This window comes from Sarcophilus harrisii, chromosome 6 (genome assembly GCF_902635505.1).
Source record: "Sarcophilus harrisii chromosome 6, mSarHar1.11, whole genome shotgun sequence".
In the NCBI taxonomy this organism is placed as follows: Eukaryota; Metazoa; Chordata; class Mammalia; order Dasyuromorphia; family Dasyuridae; genus Sarcophilus; species Sarcophilus harrisii.
In genome coordinates, this window is record NC_045431.1 from 247,613,355 (window position 1) to 247,631,812 (window position 18,458).

An 18,458-nucleotide genomic window follows, 5' to 3' on the forward strand; every position below is an offset into this window, starting at 1 on the left:
CTAAGCACATGTGCTGGAGATTAAGGCAGATGAAGCCTAATTTTCCAAGCACCATCTTTACAAAGTCCTCCCTGATTCCTTCCCTTCCCTTACCATGGGACTTTATACCGTTTACTGTCTTTTTACATTGTATGTTGCTTTACGGTGACCTCTGTACACATCTTATCTCTCTGCTACTGAGAGATAACATACAACTTCCATGAGGGCAGAGACCAAGTCATCTCCTTGTTCTCCCCACGGATGGTACAGAATTGTGCGCAATTATTTACTTGATGAACAGCAAAGATCAGACAATCACTTAAAGATCACATAACTGAAAGTAGTTTTAGCTCTCAATAGTACTTCTATCAATCCATTTTGTTTATTGTTTTATAGATCAGGAAAGAAATTAAATTTCAAAGAACCAGCTGTAAATGCAACAGCAGTTTCTAAGACATTATATGATTTCTTCTGGTACACAGCCCCCCCTTCAATACATTTTAAAATTCCTAAAATATCTTCATTAAGTTCATGCTGATATTCTTAGTTGAGTTCCCCCCTCCCTGAAAATGATGCCAAATGATTTCACGATTTTTGGAGAACTAAGCTAACAATTTTCCAACTGAACCTGTCCTAAAAATAAATGCTGAACACAAAGAGAAAAGAAATAGGTTATGTATTTTCAACAGTCAAAAAAAAAAAAAAAAAAACTATTAGATAAGGCAACAGATAAAAATCTGTTTGCCAAAATCCTGTCTTGGGAACGATGGCTTAACTGTGCCATCTCTACTCCTCCTTTACAGAGCAGGCAAAAGACATTTTCAAACTTAAAACTGTTGAGTAATGTGGTTAATATTGTGTGGTAGGAGAATAGGAGAGAGATGGAGAATTGGGTCATAGGTTGAAATCAAAGTAATTTACTTTTATGGTCTATTCCAAATTCTTTGGAGATGCAGGCTTTCATGTGAATTTTATTTCATTAAGTTACATTTAACAGTCACATGTTCTTCTGAACATGTTCTCCTATCTTTTAAGGCTAATCCATTAACTGGCAAATAGTCAGCTCAGCATGTAAATGTCTTTGGTAGAGGACATTCAAATCTACACATAAGCATTATATGATCAGCACTAAATCTGGACAAATCACCATGAAGTTAGGTAGCTGAGAAAGGCAGACTTGGTGTCTCCAGTGCCTTTGGTTTTCAGAATTGTTTAATGCTTCAGGCATGAAGATAAAATGAGATTTGAAAAACAATTACTTAAAAAAAAAATCTATTTACATAAAATAACAGTAAATAATAATTCCACAAACATAAAGAATCCCCAGTTTCAAACTTCCTTGGTTAATCCCTGATGCTTTATGATCATTCTGTTTAAAAAATATTTAACCACTATTTTTCTTTACATTAACTCCAACAGAGAGACATTGAAACAAGTTCTATATAAGGAGGAAATTTCATTTCTTAGATAACTTTCCGTCATCCATGCAAAAGAGGCACAATTACTTGGAGGGATTTTATACTTGCAAATAAGTTTGCTGGCTCAAATAGGAAAAATATCCAGATGAAGGGGTTAAATAAGAAAGCAGAAGTTTAACAAGAGTAATAAGCAAGAAAACGGCAAGGACTCTGGATTAATAGGATGAGATAATGGGAGCGGGACAGTGTGGATGAGAGCAGAGAGAGACGAGGGAGATTGCTTCTGTACATACTAAAGACATAAGGGACTACAAAATGGCCAGCTGGGAAGACAGTAATTTCACAATAGACTAGAAGCTGCAAAGATTTTCAGGTTTTTGTAATATCAAGGTTCTTACTCATAAAGCTGGAGGAGATACATAAGGGAGGAAGAGGTAGAAAACTAAAGTCAATGCCGTCATTACATTTAGAACAGAATTGACCTAGGAGAAGCTGAATGATAACTGTACATTTATAGTAGCAGAAATCATAAGAATGAAAGAATTCCCCCAAGGTTCAGAAGTAAAGAGAGATCTAGAAAAGAAGGTGGGGAATATCAATGGAAGACCAAGCCTACGAGAAGTTAGATCTGAAAATTGTTCTGGCCTCAATTTATCTGGCTATGGGACTCTAGAGTTATTTCCCTTTGTTGTGTAATATAGCTTAAAGAAATAAGGTAATGACAAAAAACAAGAAAGATGTCAGTCATATACTCGGCTTTGCTTTTTCACATGACGTTCATCATGTTTTTGAGGCTCTGCCACTTACAAAATAAAATCTTAAATAAAATAGAACAGCAAGAAGCTAAGGAATCAATTCCTACTCCCAACTCCCAAAAGTAACAAAGTATATAGGAATTAATATGCAGGCAACTCTTGAGAAATTTAAGTATAATATAAGCATTCTTAGCTTTTCCTACATTGTATGCCTAAAAATGATGCCACAAAGCATGTCCTTCCCCCACTGGGCAATTCTGAAACACACTAAAGGTTTATGTCTTACAAAACACCCTATCTTCAATTCCAAAGTATATAGGAACAGAAAGATATGAAATAATATTTCTAATGTGACAAACTAATGTTTATTTGTTATTATTTTCAAATGATCTACAAGAAGACTTCCTATGTTATTAGTTATATAACTAAGGGGGAAAGCAGGGCACCTGTCTAGGGTCTGAGCCATGGACTAGGGGGAGACATGTCAAAGACAAGAACAGTATTTAAGGACATAAAAAGGTTGGGTCTTGAAATGGCATTGAGGCAGGATTAGCAACCAGGGTGAACTGTGAACTGTGCAGGCTGAAAGGGGCGTGGGAGAAGTATGAGATAAGCAACACCAAGATAACCAAAAGAAGCTCATAGAGAATCTCCACTCTACTCAGTTTCTGAGTGATTTCATACTCACTTTATAATGAAGGTTTAAATGGTTCTCTGTAAAGAACTGTTAACATCATTACCTACTGCTTTTCTTTAGTTTAGAAAACACAAACAAAAACTACAGTTGCAAGATAGAATCAAAGCCCATACTAGAGTATGATAGCTGCCTACAGAGCTATGCAAAGGACTAGGAGGTTCAAGTTCTGCTACTTAAAGGAAAGACAATCCTTGTTTACAGAGTGGTTGGAAGAAAGTTAGTCCCTACCCATCCATACCCTCCATTCAGCACAGGAGGAGACCAGAGATCCAAAGAAGCAAAGAAGGATCGTAAGCCAAGGTTTCAGGGGTTTTGCAAAGATAGAACCTGTTGAGGGAGGTGAAGAAAACCACACTGCATGTTGCATTTACCATTCCAATTCTATAATCCAAAGAAACTTGTTTCATCCTGATCATAAGGAATTCTTTAAAAGCTTTCCATTATCACATACATATAACATTAAACATACATCTGCATTCATGTAGAAAATCAGAAATAAGTCAAAAATAAGTCTGTTTTTCTACTAGATGAGCATGTAGGATTCTCTTGTGGAGAGCAAGAGCAAGTTAAATAATTCAATGCTTAAAGAGCTCGATTTGAAGTCAGAGGACCCCAGTATGAACCCTGCTTCTGTCATGAATTACTTACATGACACTAGGTAATTCTGTAACTTTTCTAGGAATGTTTCCTTCTCTGTAAAAAAAAAAAAAAAAAAAGCAAACTGGGCTAGATAATCTCTAATCCTCTTCTCCAACCCTCTAAAGTTCCATGCCTCAGCACACAACAAAACTCTGAAAACCATCTTAAAATATGTAATACTGGAACTTTCAAAAATAAAAACCACCAACAAAAACAACAAAACAAAACCCAGAAAACCCAAATAACTAAAGAAAATCCCACTCTCATTCACCTTGTAAACATATAAACTGTCTAAAATGAAAAGTTCTAACTTTAACAAAGATAGGTTTACTCCAAACTAAGTACAGATTAAGAATGGCAATTATTTCTGAGCCAAAAAGCGATTCTCTAATACATTTTAAATACAGGCAAAATGGTCATAGAATCATTCCTTTAGAACTCAATTTTTTTTTTTCAGTTTGTACTTTTTTTTTTTTAACCTGTCTTCCTATAGAGTTTTAACAATTCAATACCTATAAAAACAAAAATGTCCTTGTCCTCAATGACCATACCTTCTACTGGGGGGGGATTGAAAATATTGTATATAATATTACAACAACAAATTGATAAGAAATGTTTTAAGAGAATTCCTCTAAGCCTTAACAACTTATTGGCTACATGGGTTGATAAGAGAAGGGAAGACTTACTTTACAGTCCTTTTGACTATGATATTTCTCTTATCTAGAGAGAAAGAGGAAATTTAAAAGAGGATTTGGTGTGGAGGGCAGGTAGATGTTTCAGTGGATAGAGTGCTGCATTAGGGCTGGAGCCAGGAAGACTTGAGTTCAAAAACAGTATAATATACTTACTCACTGTGTGATGAGGCAAATCATTTAACCTATTTGCTTTAATCCATTGAAGAAAGAAATCACTTTGCCAAGGAAAATCCCATGGACAGTATGGTTCACAAAATCATGAAGAGTTGGACTTGACTAAACAATAACTCTATGGTTTGGAGGAAATACTGAGTTCTATATGCTTTAGTATTATAAAAAGTTACTATTAAATTGTAATGGTACCTCTCTCTGTTAAAATTAAGTCTATTGGAATGGCAGTTCAAATTGATGTCTTTGTTCCTCAATATGATAAGGAAATGCTAATGAGCTCATGAATAAGGTACACAAAATATTTCTTTATTTGTATTCGAGACATTTTACCGCCAAATAAGCAAGACAAAAATCAAGGGGAATATAAGAGTTTCATATGTGAACCAAAACTGAACAGTGCAAGTAAAGTAAGTGTAAAAAAGTATAAAAGAAGACTTCTATCTTTAAAAAACTGTATAATGCACTTATATATATTATTATTATTTTGTATTATCTGTATTCTAGAGCATCATTAAGCCAAGGACCATACCTTATCTGTAAAGTACAGAATAATAATCTACACACATCAAGCAATCATGTTTGCTGAATTGTATTGAATAATAATAAAAGTATGAAGGTAACTCCATTAGCCAGTCAACTATCTTTAAGATTTTTGGCTGAAGAAGAGAGTTTGAGTAAAACAGGCATGGTGGATACTTATCTTATAGGTTTTCCAGTTTTTTAAAACAGTACAATTTTAAGGTATTTCAACAACTGAAATTAACATCAAAGAGAACCAGTGAATGACAAACAAGGGTGTATGGGGGGAAATCATAGATCTAGAACTGGAAGGGACCCTAAAGTGATGTATTCTAACCGCTCAGTTTTGTAGATGCAGAAACTGAGGCCCAGCAGTTAGGTCACTTGTCCAAGAATTTAAATGCTGAGTCCAAGTTCAATCTCTTTTCTTCTGTACCACACCGCCTCAGACTAAGGGATCCATCTAGGGTAAGAGTTTCTTTTCTACAAAGTCTGTTATTAATTATATTATAAAGTATCACTTTAAAAATCTAAGTTGGTCTTTTGGTCACTTTCATAGGGAGATGATTGGATGACTATACAAAGATTTGCAATTAAGAGGAGCTTCAATACTGTGATCAAAGTTTAAACTTCAAAAATTCACTTACCAAGAATGGTTCCAGTGCTCTCTTAAGAACAAAGAGAACTCCTCAGTTTGGCTTATAAAGTCCTTCACAACTGAACCTATCTTGCCATATCATCTTTCTAACCTATCACTTAAAAAAAAAAAAAAAAAAACCAAAAAAAAAAAAAAAACCAAAAAAAAAAAAAAACCCTGATAACTATTTTATACCTTTATTCTCTTTATTTTGCTAACAGGTTTTTTTGGAGGTATATTCACCACCTGTCCCTCAGTTACCCTTCCCTCACTAGGAGTGGGAGGGGCAGGGAAGGGGAGAGGGAAGAAAGCCACCACTTTCATAAATATTCAGAGTGGAGAAAAGAAAAACAAATGACCCCATTGGCCTCTAGCCAAAAATGTAGTCTTTGAAGTCTTTACAACCTTACATACTCTACTCTTTTTAAATTCTATGGTCCAGTCACACTAATCTTACCATTATTTAAAATTCTCTCTTTAGCTTTGTGCTGGCAGCCCCTTATGCCTCTAATGGACTCCCTTCTTTTCCATCTCTGAGAATAGCTTATTTCCTTCAACCTCTCTTCAAGAGTCACTTTCTACAGTGATATTCCTGGTCCCCACAGCTGCTAATGCATTTGCATATACTGTGTATATATTTATTTAAGGATATATAATCTTCTTCATAGAATGTAAGCTCCTGAGGGCAAGGATGTCTTAGTTTTGTTGTTGTATTCCCCAAACTTAATATAATGATTGGCACATAAGTTTCAGCTTTTGTTTATGTGGATATAGATTGACATTTGCTGTATTAGAAACTAGAATATGAGAAGCTATCTTTTTGTTCTTTCCTTATTCCTCAAATTATATTTAAATTTCCAGTTTATATTAATGTCAAGAGCCAAAACAGCAATTCAAAGATTCATGTATCTTCAAACAGGTCAAGCAAGGAAAAAGAAAATGGCATACAAGAAGTAAGTTTTCCTACCAATGGTTATTTGGACAATTATTGCCAAGGGAGGTGCCTCATCTCTAACTCTTCAGCATACCTGAATAGCTACCATAGCACAAAGGACACTTTTCAATTAATAAGCAAAGGCTTCTTAAAATGGAAACTGAAATGAATTTTTATATTACTTTCTCTTTTCTTACAAGTTAATTAAAGTAAAGCACACATGGAAAAAAGGGTACTAAAGTCTTACCTTTACTGGTTGTCACTACTTTGTCCGTATATCTGAAAGAAAGAAGGATTAAAATGTAATTGGAATATTTCCTATATTTCCTTATTCACATTAATATATTATGGTGTTTTATGAATCAAATAAAATTATAATCCATCTATTATGCAAAAGAAAGCTTCACTAAGATTCAAAAGTGGTTGACTAACATTCCTTTTCAATGATAATTCAGAAATTTCCAATCACAATTCTCTCATGTACAAATGGATACAAATACAGATGGCTCTTGTCAAGCTATGCAACCAGAGGAAGGAGTTCAAATAATACTGCCCATGTGCTACTTTTAAAAAAAGTACTGTTCATAAATGTGTCATCTGCATTTGTTTAAATACCAATATATCTATCAAAAATGCATGAAAATCCTTTTATATTGCCAACAAATTCATGAAAGAGAAAAAGCATGACATAAGCAAATTTCATTTTGCTTTAAAAGACAAGAGTAGCTGGATAATCATTTTATGCTCATGCTGACCCTAAAGACCTTTTAATATATTTCAGAAAAGTAATAGAGACAGCAAGATAAATAATATCCCACAAATCAAAGTTTAAAACCATAGTTATGATTTTGAAGCTACATTACAAAGTTTAAAGAGAAGGGTTTTCTACAGCCTAATTTCTTGCCTTTATATAATAGAGATTGCTTATTTCTATAAACCTTTATTAATGGAAAAGTTGTATTATAAAAGCATTTACAAGTCAAAAACTTACGGCAAAAAAGCCTAATGCCCCAATGAAAAATATCAAGATCTTTTACAGCTGAGATGGGCAAGAAGGTAGCCTAGTGAATAGAGTACCAGGCCTAGAGTCAGGCAATATTCATCTTAATCAATTCAAATCTCACCTCAGACATTACTAGTCTGTGACCCAGGGAAAGTCACTTAACTTTGTCTCAGTTTTCTTACCTAGGAGACGAGCTGGAGAAAGAAATGACAAACCATTCTAGTATCTCTGTCAAGAAAATCCTAAATAGGGTTATGGAAGAGGTGGACAAGACAGAAGCAATTGAACAGACAATACATGATACTGAAGAAAAAAGCTAGAATATTAAGCCCAATGTATTAAGATGAAATTCAATAAAGACAAATGGCAACAGCTGTTCTGAAAAGAATATCTAGATTTTAGTGGCCTGTGAGTTCAGGGAGTTTGGAGTGAGATGAGGCAGCCAAGCTCAAGGGGCACGGCTTCCAAGAACAGGAATCTAGAGTCCTAAGATCCTCTGCTCTCCTCAGACTTTATCCAGAAAACTGTATAATAATCGGCAACCCTGGAAAGATTGGTAAGTTGGACAATGTCCAGTAATATAACTAGGATGGGGAAATGCCTTGAATTCCCCCTAACACATGAGGATACACTGAAGGAACTGAGTATGTTTCATTTCAGAAGATTTGGGGGTGGGGAGGGATGATGGTTGTCTTCAAATCCTGGAAGGGCTGCTAAGTACAGGAGGGATTAAGACCAGTTCTGTTTGTCACTGGAGGGAAAAATCAGGAGCAGTGGGTCAAAAGAATGCAATGAGGAAAATTTGGGCTGGATGTCAGGAAAAACTTAACAGTTCAAGGCTCAAGAAATAATGGAATCACCCTTGCTGCAGTCTTTCAGCACAGGCTGGCCACCAAAAGATGACCACTTTCCACATGATTAAGACTGGAGATTTCTTTCAAGAATACTTGGATTAGGTGGTCACAGAGGATCCTTGATGGATCTAGTTCTTTGTCTTTAGGACCCTAAATGAGTCAAGAAGCACAGGGAGGAACTTCCTGAAGGTCCATACAAATGGGTACACAATCATGTATGTATTCTATGTTAAACTTTGTGTTGTTTGACAAAGACAATAAAAGACTTCCAGTTTAGGCAAATATGTACTCTGGTCTCACCTGACCTGAGAGTAAATCTCAAGCTATAAGAAGTCCTTTGCAAATGCTTTTCTCATTTGAATACTCATAACTATTCTTCACATCTTGGCTTGATTTTCTGCATTATCATCTTGCCAAACCTGAAGTTTATAGGACATTGCACAACACAAAGGGAAAATGCTAGGATGATTTTGGCACTTACAACTAAAATCAAACAAAAATTCTGCACAATTTTAGTTCTTAATATTTTAGATACAAAGTAACTTCTCTAATCCCAACTATTACCTCAAAATTTCCTTCACCTTTCATCTAATATTTATTAAAATTGGAATTGTGGAGAATATTAAACCAAGAGGACAATTCTTCAGAAATGTAATAAGCAGAGTAAAAATGATCATCAAGTCAGCAATAGGAAACTTAAATACCATTCAATAACTGGTTAATTTTGTTTTTCTAGTAACAAAAAGCCTGGTACTCTAGTTTGAGATTTGCAGTTGCACATTCTTTACAATCTACTTTTAAGGAAAGGAGACACAGATCATAAGGTGATTATCTGGGATTTATTTTAGAAAGGAGAAAAAAAGCCTCCTCTTCCCCCAATCTTTCCACCATGATTCAAAAATACTGAAAACTTTTCTGAATGAAAGGATTAAATTATAGTAGTTACTATAGACTACTTCTGTGAACTGAATGTGGCATAACTTTCCCTTACTCAAAGTTTCTGATTAATCAGAAGTTTCTTACATTACTCAAGAAACCATGGGTTTATATTACATATACATTAAGATGATAATTAATATTTGTTTTAAGGAAGGAATTTTTACAAACACATGCCTTTTAATCAGTTCTCCGGAGATGAATACAGGTATGAAATTCATTTCTAATGTAATATGAGATGGGGAATTAGAAGAAGGAGATAAGGACACAAAATTTAGGATATTCCTTCTTCCTTGTTGGCAACATTATGTATAAGAAACAGTATGTATAAGAAATACTATTCATTTTTAGCATAACAATACAATTATACTTTTTGAGTCTTTCACAAATAGAAACAATTCAAAATTTCAGTTGCAGCATCCTTTTCTGAAACAAATAGATACTGTGGCAGTGAATAGAGTTACCACTTCTGAAATCTTTTTGGAACAGTTAGGCTGAAAATACTATAAACAATGTTTTGCTCAATCATACATCTTTGTAATGGGTTTTTGTTTTTCATTTGTTTACAAGTAGGAGGAACAGTATGAGAGTGGGAGGTTGAAAAGATAAGATTATTCCTGATTCCAAAAAATGTTTAATTAAAAAAATAATTAAGCAAATATATATTTTGCGGCAGAAATGTAATACTGATATTTTAAGAAGTGAGTAGGAAAGCTATGTTGAAAGGGATTGCTTTCTCCTAATATACCATCTGCCTAAAAAAAAAATCCTAAATAACTGTAACTTAACTGAACCAAGATAATTCTCTGAGAGTGACATAATGAATTTGTAAGTTGGGCATCACTAGAAAAGAGATGATTGAGGTGGGAATTCCTCCTACATGCTATCATGCCATCCATTCAAATAGACCCAAGTAGGAGTTATAAATCTCTTATGACTACCAAGTGAAAACTGCCATTACATCCAACAAGATGTTCAGTTACATACAGTACAGTATGTCTATTACAGCACCAGTGAGCCTCTGAATTATTTTAATTGATTCCTTAAAGAAGGAAATGAGATTTATCTTTCAAAATAATTTCCTCATATTTCAGAAACTTTACCAAATTTTGATCAATCTGCCATAAAAGGTCAAAAATAACTGTTCTTATTATTAGAGTAAATGGCTATGTCATTCCAAAAATAACTTATGAGTAGCTGATGAAGCACTCCCATTAATTGAGCAACTTAAAATCTGTCCTAATTTTGGAAGCAAAAATACTTTTCTTTTTTCACTGGACTGGTTTCTGTCTAGGATAGTCCAACTATTATCATTTTTATTTTTGGTAGTAGGAAGCATTTAATTCAAATTTTGCCCAAGACTCTTCTGTATTTTTAATTAGCTAATTTTCTTCAGATGTAGGTTTGGGGTTGAGAAAAGCACCTGGAGGTGAATTTAGTCCAATCTTTATCACTTTTACAGAACCAAGTGGAGTCCAAAAGAAAAGAAACACGTTTTTATTAAGTGCCCTATTAAGTGCTAAGTGCTTTACAAATACTTAGGTCATTTGTTCATTATAACCCTGAGAGGTAGATAATATCATTATGTCCATTTTACAATTGTGGAAACTGAGGCACTCAGAAATTAAGAGCTTGCTCAAGGACCCACAGCTGGTTCTCTCATTGACTTTACGTTCCATGCAGCTCCGGTAATTAAGTACTGAAAAGCTGAAAATGACCATGAGAAATAATCCTCTTCTATTTTGTCAAGTAATTTCAATAAAGGTAGTGTCATTTAATTTATTTTTAATTGCTTTTGTCTCATTTCATGACGATGTCATTTTTTTTTCCTGTGACACTTAAGTAATCATTTTATTAGTAGTTTTTGCACCTGGAAATAACTACTTGAGTTTAAAAAAAATTTTAATTCCCAGGTTATCCTACTGCAAAAAAAAAAAAAAAAAAAAAAAATTTTTTTAAGATTCTAAATCAAAATAAAAATGGAACTAGACTTCAGTTCAGATAATGGGCGGAGTGAAGAGGGGAAAAAAATGTGAAAAACAACAACAAAATAATCATGTCCTAATTCAAACGGCTCCTATACAAAACATTAAGTAATGTAAACATAAAAAGTCACAGACACCGAAATCTAAAAAGGTTTAAAAATTTGCTGAGACGCTGGAGCCAGGGTTAAACCCTGAGGTTCAGGACTGTTTTTCTCTGTCCTTGCATGTCCAAGGGGCAGTGCCTGGCACTCAGCAGGGGCCAGATAAATGCCCTTAGGGCGCAAGACTGAAAAGACTCTAAGGTTCTTGGAAAGTTAAGATGGGACCCCAGGGCGAAGAGAGAGAAAAAGGCAAGAGAAGGGAAATGGGTAACTGGGAAGTAGCTGGGATCCGGCTCAGGCTGGAAGGTGCAAATGCTGGGGAAGTGAAGGAGTCGGGGAACTGAAAGGCTACATCCGGAGCCTAAGGCCTGGGTTCCAATCCCCCTCGGGGTGAGTCACTGCTCAGGAGGCCGTGGGGGAGGGCACCCCTGCACTGATGGGTTCGTTTCCGGTTTCCACAAAAACACGGAGACACGCGGCGCGGCGCCGGGACCCGGTCACGGGAGCGGTTGTTTCTAATTTTCGGGGCCCCGTGAGCCCGAGTGCAAGCACAAAGAGAACGCTCGCCCCCGCGGGTCGGGGAGAGCCAGCGGGCCCCTTGTTTCTCCCCCACCCGCGGCCCCCAGGCTGCACGGGCGCTTCCCCTCCTTACCCTTTCCCCCCCCGTCTTTAGCGAGGCGCCGTCCAGCCCGGGCACTGCCCTCCCAACAGGAGCAGGGGCAAGCTTTCCCTTTTGCCTTAGGGGGTCCCGCTGCCTCGCATACAGCAAGCACTTAATGGGGGCGGCAGAATAAGACCCCGCTTCAGTCCCTCCCCGTCCGGCGGGGCAGGGAGCGCCCTGCGCCAGTAGGGGGCAGAGGCGGCGCGCGCGGTCACGTGGAACGGGCTTTACGGAGAACGAGAGGGGGGGAGGGTGCCGCGGTGACTAGGGGGAGGGGGAGCGTCTCCAGCCCGAGTACTCACGAGAGTCGGGAGCTCTTCTTGGTCTGGGCCGGCTCCGCCGCTGAGGACTCCTGCCGCGCTTCCGCGGAGTCCCCCGTCCGGGCGCTGGGGCTGCTCCTCCGCCGCCGGGGATACTCAGCCTTTCTCCGGCGGGACGCCGCGGCTGCAGCCGCGGCGGCAGCTGCGGCCCGGCCCCGCTCGCGTCCTCCCCTCAGTACCCGGCTGCCGGTGGACCCACCGGCCGCCGCCGAGGGTGGCGGCGACTGCTGCTGCTCCTGCTGCTGCTCTTGCTCCGGGGCCGCCTCGGCCGCTGCCGCCTCCGCCCCTTCCTGCTCCGGTTGCTCAGGCTCGGGCTCGAGCTCCGGCTGCTGCTGCTCCGAGGGTCGCGGCTCCTCCGTCCCCCCCGGCATCGGGGCTCGCCCGTCCCCGCCTGCGGCTCTCCTCAGGCGGCGGAGCCGGCCGCGCCGCTGCCCCCCTCCCCCAGTCCCTCGGTCCGTCCGTCCACCCGCCCGGCTCACGCTCGGCCCTCACTTCCCCCTCCCGCTCCCGCCCCCTGGGCCAGCACCACCACTCACGGCCGGGCCGCCGCCAGCGGCGCGCGCGCGCCCGCTTACCGCCGGCCAATCAGCGAGGCTCGGCTGCTCCCCGGGATCCGCCCCCGCGAGGAGCCCCCACGCGCCCCCCCCGACCCTCACCCCGCACTCCTCTCTTTGGCCAATCAAGAGGCAGCTTCAGAGGAGCGCGCGAGGTTTCCTTCCCCCCGCGCACCCGCTCTCACCGTTAAACGGCCGCGTCTCGCGACAGTCCCAATGTGACTTTTTTCCTCCCTCCCCTCGTCCAGAGACCCCGCCCCACGCACTCCTTCCTCCAGCCCCCCGAGGGAGTTTGCGCGCGCACCCGTCTCGAAGCGCTGGGGGCTGCTCGCGCTACCGGGGCCCTTTCAACCCCTCCTTCCCCTCACTTCTTTCACAGGCCACGGAAGCTGTCCTGGTAGGCCTTCGGTCCGGGCCTCGGGCCTCGGTCCCCTCTTCCAGTTCTCTGGATCTCTCTGCCCTCAGCTTCTGCCAGGTCTGGCGAAGAGATGAGGGTCAATTTTTGAGCTGTTGCTTCTCCTTTAAGAAAAAAAAAAGGTTCGTCGGCTGGAAGATGAAAGTCCGTATCAAAATGGCGGCGGCTTCGCGGGGGGCGGGGCTGCAAAGGTCTCGAGCCCGCCTCTTCTCTGGCGCATGCGCTAAGCCCCAACGCCGAAGAAGTCTGGGACTGGTAGTTCCGCGTAGTGGGCCTAGCCGGAGGCAGTACAGGAAGGGAGGGACTAGCACGGAGGATTCTGGGATAGAGTTTGTGAAGCTTGACACTATGGGAAATAGTTTTGCTTCAAAAAGGCTTTCTTCCTCTCTTTCCCATCCTCTTCCCACTTCATCCTCCCCGCTCCCGGCGTAGGTGTTCTGGGACGGGACAGGTTTGTCGGGAAATGAGGCGTCTTTCGCCGGGGTTCTAGGATGTTCCCCTTCTGGCTGCTCGCCCTGGGGATGGGTCCTCTCGGCCCAATAAGCGACTGGGGATGCGACTTACGGGTACTGTAGTTATTGTTAGTTACGGATGAAACCTTGCGCTTTGACGTGGCCGAAACGCTACGTTTAGCCAGAAAGGGTTAAAAACCTACTTCCCCCCCCTCCCCCCCCCTCGTTCCCGCTGCTAGTCAGTGACACAGCTGGGACTGGAACCCGGACTCCGGGCAACCTTCTCCGAAGGGCCTCCTCGCGCCTTGCCTGGAAGGTCTCCATCCAGAGAAGTTCGACAAGCACTTTTCCGAGCTTATTTAGGGGTCACCCCACCAGCACCGGGGGGGAGGGGGGAGAGGGGGGGCGGCCCGCCCTTGGAGACCCATCAGGCTTTTCTGGGCAAATAGCGGAGGAAGTTCCACTTCCTTCTCCCGCGCATTTTACGGAGGAGGAAATCGAGGCAGTTAAATTGACTGCTCAGCGTCCGAAGCTGAACTTGAAACCCGAAGGAGGGGAATCTTCATGACTCCACGGGCCACATTTTACAAACGAGGAAATTGAGTCAGGGAAAGGTTGATTTACACGAGGTCCTCCAGCTAATAAGGATCTCGGGAGTTAACCCGACTCCTAGGTCTGCCTCGTCACCTAGTTGCTGCAGAGGGGAGGGGAGTTGAGGAAAGTGGCCCCACGACATCCTGGGCTCGTGCTAGCTCAATGTTGGAGTTGGAAAACTTGGGTTCAAAACCTTACCCTGCCTCCCTCTCGGGGAGGAGGAGCAGGAGCCGGCAGCGCTGTCTGCAGCCCTCTGATTATGGGATGGCCATGGTTTCCTCCCCAAGACTCAGTTTACCTTTCTGACTGGGCCCCATTCTCTGAATGTTCTCCCTCCTCATTCACAAACATCCCCAGATTCCTTTAAATCTCAATGAAAATCCCCTCTTAACTATCTTGTATGGAGCTTACTTTGTATATATTGGTTTGAACTCTGCTCCCCCATAAGATTGTATCCCCAGTGCTTAGCACCATGCCTCTTAGGAGGACTCGGTTAGCAGGCATTTAATAAAGGTCAATTGATAAGTTAATATGTGTGACTCCTAAAGTGTCTGCTACTTGAGAGTTGTATTTTCACATGCTGGATTTAGAGTCAAGCCAAGAATGAGAATCCCTGTGAGGGCCTGTTTAGCCCTCGAAAAGTCAGAACTTGGTCTTATTTTAAGTATCCTTAAGTGTTCCCAGAGGCCGCTAAGTGATATGATGGATGGAGCTGTGGTCCTGGGCCCAGGAGGGCCTAAAATACAATCCCATCTCACAAGCTTACTGTGTAACCCTGGACAAGTCACTTAACTTTTATTTGCCTGGGAGCCTGACTCCCTGTCTCCCTGTGTAGTGGTGAGGATCAAGAGAACCCTTATGGATCTCTTTTAACACACAGTAAGACACAAGTGCTATTCAAATAAATGCTAATTACTATTCTTAAAGTAATTATTCTACTTTGTGGATCTAGAGTTGAGAGGCAGCTTAACCTAACAGCTGGCCTCAGACCCTGGAAGAACAGTGTTCGAGTTCTACCTCTTAGATGCTGGCTGTTAGAATTAAGACACATTCCTTCCCCCCTCTTTTTTGAGGCAATTAGAATTAAGTGATATGGTCAGGAGCACACTGCTAAGGGCCAGGTGAAGTGGATAGAGTCAGGTCTGAAATTGGCAGAACCTGAGTTCAAACATTACTTAAGAGATACTAACTCCTGGACACTGTCAAGACATTAGTCCTTTCAATGCTCCAGAGTTGGCTTGAGAGGCTGCTGTGGGGGAGAAGGGAGCAGTCTTCATTGTATTTGCTCATCAAGGAATTCCTTTGGAGGTCTGGAACCTAATGTTGAGGTGTAGACCACATGTTGAGGTCTACATTTGGGGTACCTAAATGAAATTAGGGTTTAGTTAAGGTCTAGTGGCAGGTTTGGGGTATAGAGAGTCAAACAGTTCCCCTGCAACCCCCTTAGATTCGGCGCAAGGATACGGCGGTATATGAGGTCTAGAAGCAGGTTTGGGGTATAGAGAGTCAAACAGAGTTCCCCTGCAACCCCCTTAGATTCGGCGCAAGGATACGGCGGTATATGAGGTCTAGAAGCGGCGCGGATTCCCAATAAAAGCATTTATTGGCCCAGAGAGCTAGATTAATAAAAGAGGTTTATTACTGAGTTTAGAAGTAGGAGATAGGTGAAGGTAGAGATAAGGAGGGCACTGGACAGAGTGTCCAGTGGACAGAGGGTCCTCACATGGCGACCATGTTTGGAATCTCTGCAAAGAGGGGTTCCCAGTGTGGTCCTTTTAAGTTGGAGACTTAGCTCTAGGGGCATTGGGGTGTAGCCCCAGAGTTGGCTCAGATCCGGGTGGGGCTGGGACAGATCCAGACCTTCTATTGGAATTCAAAGGGACCAGGATTTGTGAGTCAAAGGGTAATTTACATTAGCTAGGGGGGTTGGGAATCAAAGATTGGAATCTTTCCCGCATCACCTTCAGCCAATAAAACTCTAGGTCTGGACCAAATATGGCACCAGAGGGGACTTGGAAGTTAGACCCAACTCCTAATTTTTAGAGATTAGCAAATTGAGTAAATGAAGGGACCTGACTAGGCCATCTGCAGTACTTTCCCCATTGACTGCTGTCTCCTGGGGTGCTAGGGAAGGAGCCCCACTTTGGCATCAGAGGACATGGGTTGGGGTGGAAAGGGAGAGAAGCCTGGCTCCTGGTACTCCCCACTCAGCAAAGCCTCTTATAGCAATTGCTCTCGCCTTTCTGGGCATCTGCTTCCTCCTCCATTAAATGAATCAGAACCACTTGAAACTCCAACTCTTTAATCCTGATGTTCCCACTCTGACTGCAAGCAGAGCTCACAGCTGGGAGCCCTAACTGGCTTTCCATGCTGGGTTGTCGCTACTGCACATTACTGCCTTCTGCCGATCTGTGACCTTTCCTTTGGTAGTTTCTCCTCAGGCTTGTTTCCTCAGTTTTAAACTGATTTTACAAAACCCAGTGCATCTAAGTCTCCTGGAGAAGCGAATCATTACATTTTTACATTATATTACAACTCCCAAGCAGGTCAGTTCATCTCTCTGAGCCTCATTTTTATCATCTATAAAATGGGACTGGTACCTGTATTACTGATTATAAAGGTGGTTATGAGGAAATGGGAGTTCTTGTATGTTGGACCAGCCCTCCTTCAATGAAAACTGTAGTCTGTCTTGAGAACTGGGAAGTAGACCCTGATCACTCAACTTTGGGGTTACTTAGGGAAGGGAAGAAGCACCTGGAGTCAAGCCTGGAAGCCTGGGATAGATATGCTGGAGTCCTGGAAGAAGGCACGTGGCATGCGGTCTCCCTAAGGTCCATCTCTCCTCCACAGCCCCCCCTCGTCTGTGCCCAGCTGCTAGAGAACCTAGCAACAAGAATGCCAGGGAACAGAATAACAAGAATCTTGAGAGTTTTCATCGAGTACCTTGCACACAATGCCCCATTTTCATAGGCAACAAGTCTGTGCAAAGACAAGTCTTGTGCAAACTTGACCCTTGTGGTCTTTGGCTGGTTGGATCTCAGTCAGCTCACTCTTGGAAATGGATGTTGAGGCCTCGGGTGTGAGTTCTGCTTCATTGGCTACAGGTCCGGGGTACACACCCTGTAGACACGCCAGGACAGGCATTGAACATGCACCAAATGGAGATCACCCCCATCGTCTCAGGAGTTGGGCTCCTGGATGCACAAGTTAAACGCATGCTTGTTGTTGGGGCACATTGGCAGAGGAGATGAAAGGGGTATAAGAACAGGACAGCAGAGGGAGAGAGGAGCAGGGAAGCGGGGGAAGCAGAAGGAGAGACAAGATGATGTAACCAAGCAATAAAGCTTCTTTATCTGCATTAGTGGTGTCAGACTGGTCTGTCGTATCCGGAGATTTCTGTCTTCCGAAGGTCATAGAGGCGATGATAATTGTGGGTAAGTGCACAGACACCAGCTGGTGTCAGGCCTGCACTAGCTGGGGACCCCAACACCGAACCACCTGTTGCTGTGGTTTTTGCATGTCTGCTTATCCGGAAAGTTGTCTGAGGAGTTGCTTGCCAGAATGGTCTGTTGCAGGTGTTTATCTCAAGCCTGAGCTCCTCAATATGCCAAAACAATTTCCATGTACTCATCTCTCAGACTTAGATTGTCACATCTTCTTCTATTCCCCAATCTTGACCCTTGGCTACTTTTATGAACAAGAACAAAAGTCTTTGTTCACGGAACAAAGAAATCACGGAATGAGAAATCCTTGAATCTTTTAAGAGATGGAATCAAAAGAAGACCAAGTCACAGGATCAAGAATCCAGTTATGGGTTTCACATAAATCATTCATTTAAATGGTGGACCAGATCCAAAATCTTTAGGCAAACATCAAAGTTATATTTTCCTCCCTGTATATGGGGCTGCTCTCCTTCCCATCAATATGATTAACATTTCTTCATAGCAGACACTTGGTAAATGCTTCCCCTTCCTGCTGAATTTCCTTCAAGCTCTTTGGAACAGCACTGACATCCTATGGTTATTTAGAGTAATGCAAACTAGGAATCTCCAATTTCCTTTCAGGTTCAGGTTCTATCCCTTTTCATAAAAACTTCAGCAATAAGAGATTGTCCAATAAGAGACTTTAGTCCCATAGAG

General features: G+C 41.7%; 1 protein-coding gene across 3 annotated transcripts in view; it reads right to left on the reverse strand.

The window, feature by feature from the left end:
- ZFP91 (ZFP91 zinc finger protein) overlaps positions 1-12,793 on the reverse strand; it is a 33,391-nt gene extending 20,598 nt beyond the window's left edge. For 2 of the 3 annotated variants that reach the window (XM_031942676.1, XM_031942674.1), the window contains exons 1-3: positions 12,287-12,793; positions 6,692-6,723; positions 3,498-3,542 (exon numbers count right to left, since the gene is read on the reverse strand). In XM_031942676.1, the coding sequence (XP_031798536.1) occupies positions 3,498-3,542; positions 6,692-6,723; positions 12,287-12,675 (466 nt within the window). In that variant the 5' untranslated portion in view covers positions 12,676-12,793. The remainder of the gene's footprint in view (positions 1-3,497; positions 3,543-6,691; positions 6,724-12,286) is intronic. The other variant, XM_031942675.1, reaches the window with a different exon arrangement.
- Between the last annotated feature and the right edge of the window lie 5,665 nt (positions 12,794-18,458).